This window comes from Lactuca sativa, chromosome 5 (assembly GCF_002870075.4).
Source record: "Lactuca sativa cultivar Salinas chromosome 5, Lsat_Salinas_v11, whole genome shotgun sequence".
NCBI lineage: Eukaryota > Viridiplantae > Streptophyta > Magnoliopsida > Asterales > Asteraceae > Lactuca > Lactuca sativa.
This window is the reverse complement of record NC_056627.2, coordinates 115,333,018-115,336,873: the sequence shown is the minus strand read 5'-3', so window position 1 is coordinate 115,336,873 and position 3,856 is coordinate 115,333,018. Positions and strand designations below refer to the sequence as shown.

The following is a 3,856-nucleotide window of genomic DNA, read 5'->3' as shown; positions in this document are numbered from 1 at the left end:
TGTGGGAATGATTCCTAAAGTTGATTCCCCGCGCCATTTGATCTTGTAACCGCCTCATCTCAACATTGTACCAATCCATTGGTAGTTCATCATTGTCTACCGGAATCACCGACGGTTCCTCCTCTACAGCACGCTCTCGCCTTGATCAGACCCTCCTTCCCGGCGCCTCGGGACCAACAACAGGATCATCATGCGGATAGCATAATGACCACCACCATAGTCCTCAATGATCCTATCCCTCTTAAAAAGAATGGGATTGAATGGAGGGGTAGGAATCATAGTCATCAAATTCCACATGCCACGGGTCATCAACCCAAACGAATTGGCGAGCCGTGTGACAAACATACCACCATTAATCTTTGATGTCTTGCGGTCTTTGACCGCACCCTCCGCCAAGTATGAAGCCAAACACCAAGGAATATTGTAGAAAGTGTCGGGTGTCACAATGCTCCATAAGTAAAAGGCATCAAGGTTAGAAACCTTGTCGTCATCCTTCCTTTGGTTAATAGTGGTGGAAATAAGGCGATGAATAAGGCGGTGTGTAGGCGACCGAATGCTTCCCTCCTGGGCTGATTTCGAAATGTACACTTTGTTGGCAATCGTATTCCAGTAACCCGTGCTCGTCACTCCATCGGGGAACACCTTGTGAGAGTGTTCCATAAATGCGCGGAAAATAGCGGTCGAGACCAGTGACCGGTCATAAATACCCATCCGATAAGCGAGATCAACCACGGAGCACTGATGAAACTAATCCCCAAGACAGAAACTGACACTCGTCGGGTGATAGCAGTCATCTCCCCCACGAAAAGATACCGTGGAGAAAAATTCCAAGGAAAGCTCCCGTTACACCTGCTCTTGAATACGGAAAACCCGGCTAGACCCATCGCAAACCATCGTCTCTCCCTCGTAAGTAAACTCCTTTAAAAGATAAAGAGCCAACTCCTCTTCATAACGCACACTTTGCAACCAACCCCAATCAATTCTGTTGGGCACATAAATTTCTTTCTTCCTTACTTCAGCTAATTTCTTCTTCCACCCCGTCATGGTATAAGCAGATTCGATTTGAGGGAAATTTAACTAAGGAAAATCTCCTTGGCGTCCACTAGAACCTTGCCCCCTATGAAACATTATCCCTGCAAAACAAAGAACATAAAACCCAGAAAACACAGAAAATCATTAAAATAAGTCACAACTGTGTCCGCGACTCGACTCGTCGAGTCCATGAACGACTTGGTGAGTCGCAAGAACTGCGCGAGTCAGTCGTCGAGTCGGTATAAATTGAACCATGAAATCTCAAAATTACTTCAAGGGTTTTGTCCAGGGACACGTTTATAAGGTATTAGGGTAAGAATAATCATGCAAAACAACATAATTCATAAAAAATCGAAACCCTAGAAATTCACTAGTCTTCAAAATCGGGTTTTCTATGAAATTACTACCCTAGATCATCTTAAAATCATGCTTTTAACAGAAAATAGGAAGAAATTAGTTACCTTTCGTGATAGAAATTGAAAAACTTGAAGAACAATTGAAGAAGATGATGAATGCTTGAGAGAACACTTGGAAGGAGGTGCACGGCGAGTGAGTTGTGAAAAAAACTGATTTCTTTAGGGTTAAAACCCTAGTTACTGGTTGTCAAAGTAATTTCAATTTTTTTTCTGTAAATAAAACCGACTCGTCGAGTCAAGGTTAGACTCGGCGAGTCTGGTCGCGATGTTATTCTTTTCTGAAATCTAAATGGACTCGTCGAGTCATGGTCGGACTCGGCGAGTGTCTTGCAAACAATTCAAAAATTATAAAATTTTGTCATTTATTAAGAAAATTTATTCCACCCTACACTTAGTCCATACGCACTCTCAAGCAGACATGTCCGACGAATTGGAAGATTAAAATTCTAAGAACGAAAAAAAATTCAAACAAAACTAAAAAGGTAAAAGAAAGCAAACTCTAAATAACGGGTTGCCTCCCGCCAAGCGCTTCTTTTTAAGGAGTCGTTAGCTGGACTCCTTCCCATCTACATCTCGTCATCTTCCAGCATCGGTAATGCACGCCTAATTTTTTGTGGTTTGTACGTCATTTTGTAAGCGTGAATCTTTCTTTTTGTAAGCCCGTTTTAATTCCTCTCTCTTCTTTTTTACAGCATCATCCTCAGCTGCTTGGGCTTCTCTTCTCCTCTTTTTCTTCTTTACCCCATTCTTTTTCACCTTCTCTTGCACCTCCTTTTTATCAAACTTAATGACTTTATATTTGGTGAAAGTGCGTGCTCTAGGTTTCGTAATGAATGGTTGATCATCCCCCACTCTTCTATCCATTGCCTTTTCCTCTTTTTCTGTGCTTACCCCATCTTCAAGCGGAATTGCATCAAGACATGCTATATGGACTTGTTGAACTTCCGTATCTATTTCTCCTTTTGCTGCTTGTTCTTCTAGAGAATGAGCAAAAATATCCAAGTCCAACATATGCAGAGAACTAGCAACAAACAAATCTAAGTCGTCCAAGTTGTAGGCAATTTCGACTGGACTCGTCGAGTCCAGTAAAGTGACTCGGCGAGTCGGATGCTATTTCTTCATTTCCTGGGTATTTTCTGAGTCGGCTCCTTCCAGTAGCTTTTATATCTCCTCCAAGTCCTTGTTAGCATCTCCATCCTCTCCAGAAGGTAGTAAAAACTTGCTTGGATCTTCTTCTTGCAAAAGTGCAAGTTCTTTTTGTAGTATCTCGTCATCCAAATGGATAAATGAGATCTCTTCTTTTCTTTCCTCTTCTTGCTTGGCTTCTAGTACAACTCTAAATATTGACGACTCATCTCCTACCCTCAACGTTAGTGTAGACTCACATACATCAACTAAAGCACATGCGGTGCTTAAAAATGACCTCCCCAAAATAATCGGAATTTCAGGGTCTTCTTTCATGTCAACCACCACAAAGTCTACTGGAAATATGAACTTGTCGACTTTAATGAGAAGATCCTCACAAACGCCTCGTGGATGAATTGTTGTCTTGTCTGCCAAATGGATCTTCATGTTTACCGATCTTGCGTCCGGTAAATTCAGCTTCTTAAAGAAAGAGAAAGGCATCAAATTGATGCTAGCACCCGAGTCGGTCAACGCTTGAGGGACAATTGCATTTCCAAACTGGCATGGAATTATGATACTCCCCGGGTCGCCCTTCTTTTCGGGTAGCTCACTCAATATTATTTCTACGACTTCAGCCAAGTCTTTCCTAGCAGCAAAGAGACCTTTTAGTAAGTTGAAGTACTTGGGTGTTTTGAGCATCGTTTCTACAAATGGCACATTGACTTGTAAAGATTTAACATGCTTAATAAAGGCTCTATAAGCTTCAACTTTTTCCACAGGCATGGCTTTGATTAGGAATGGCAAAGGAGGATTATATGGCTTTAAGGGAATGACAGTTTTGTCATTTACGCATGGACTTGTCGAGTCCATTTGAGGGACTCGGCGAGTCTGGTTGGGCTTCGCTGGAGCCGACTCTTCTGCCTTTTCTGTCTTCCTCTTGGAGATCCTCTGTGCATGTGTGAAAAATTCTTCATTACTGGAGGTCACTGCACTCACATTCTCCATTCTCGGATTGGTTTCGGTATTACTTGGAAGTTGACCCGGTCTTCTTTCGTTCACTTGGTGTGCAAGCTGTCCCAGCTGTTTCTCAATGTTGACAATGGATGCCTGCTGATTCCTTAGCATATTTCTGGTCTCATGTATTGCAGCATCGTGATCATTTTGTCTCTTTTCGGACGCGGCTATGAATCTAGTGAACAGTTCTTCTAAATCGGCTTTCTTTTACATCACCGGTTCTTCCTTTTGATAATATCCCCTATCCTTCTGCTTGTATTTCTCTTCCT

At 42.3% G+C, this 3,856-nt stretch overlaps 1 protein-coding gene across 1 annotated transcript; it reads right to left on the bottom strand.

The window, feature by feature from the left end:
* Positions 1-2,609: 2,609 nt before the first annotated feature.
* On the bottom strand, positions 2,610-3,356 carry LOC128134189 (uncharacterized). The gene has a single exon (XM_052771669.1). The coding sequence runs from the start codon at positions 3,354-3,356 to the stop codon at positions 2,610-2,612; it is 747 nt and encodes a 248-aa protein (XP_052627629.1).
* Positions 3,357-3,856: the final 500 nt, after the last annotated feature.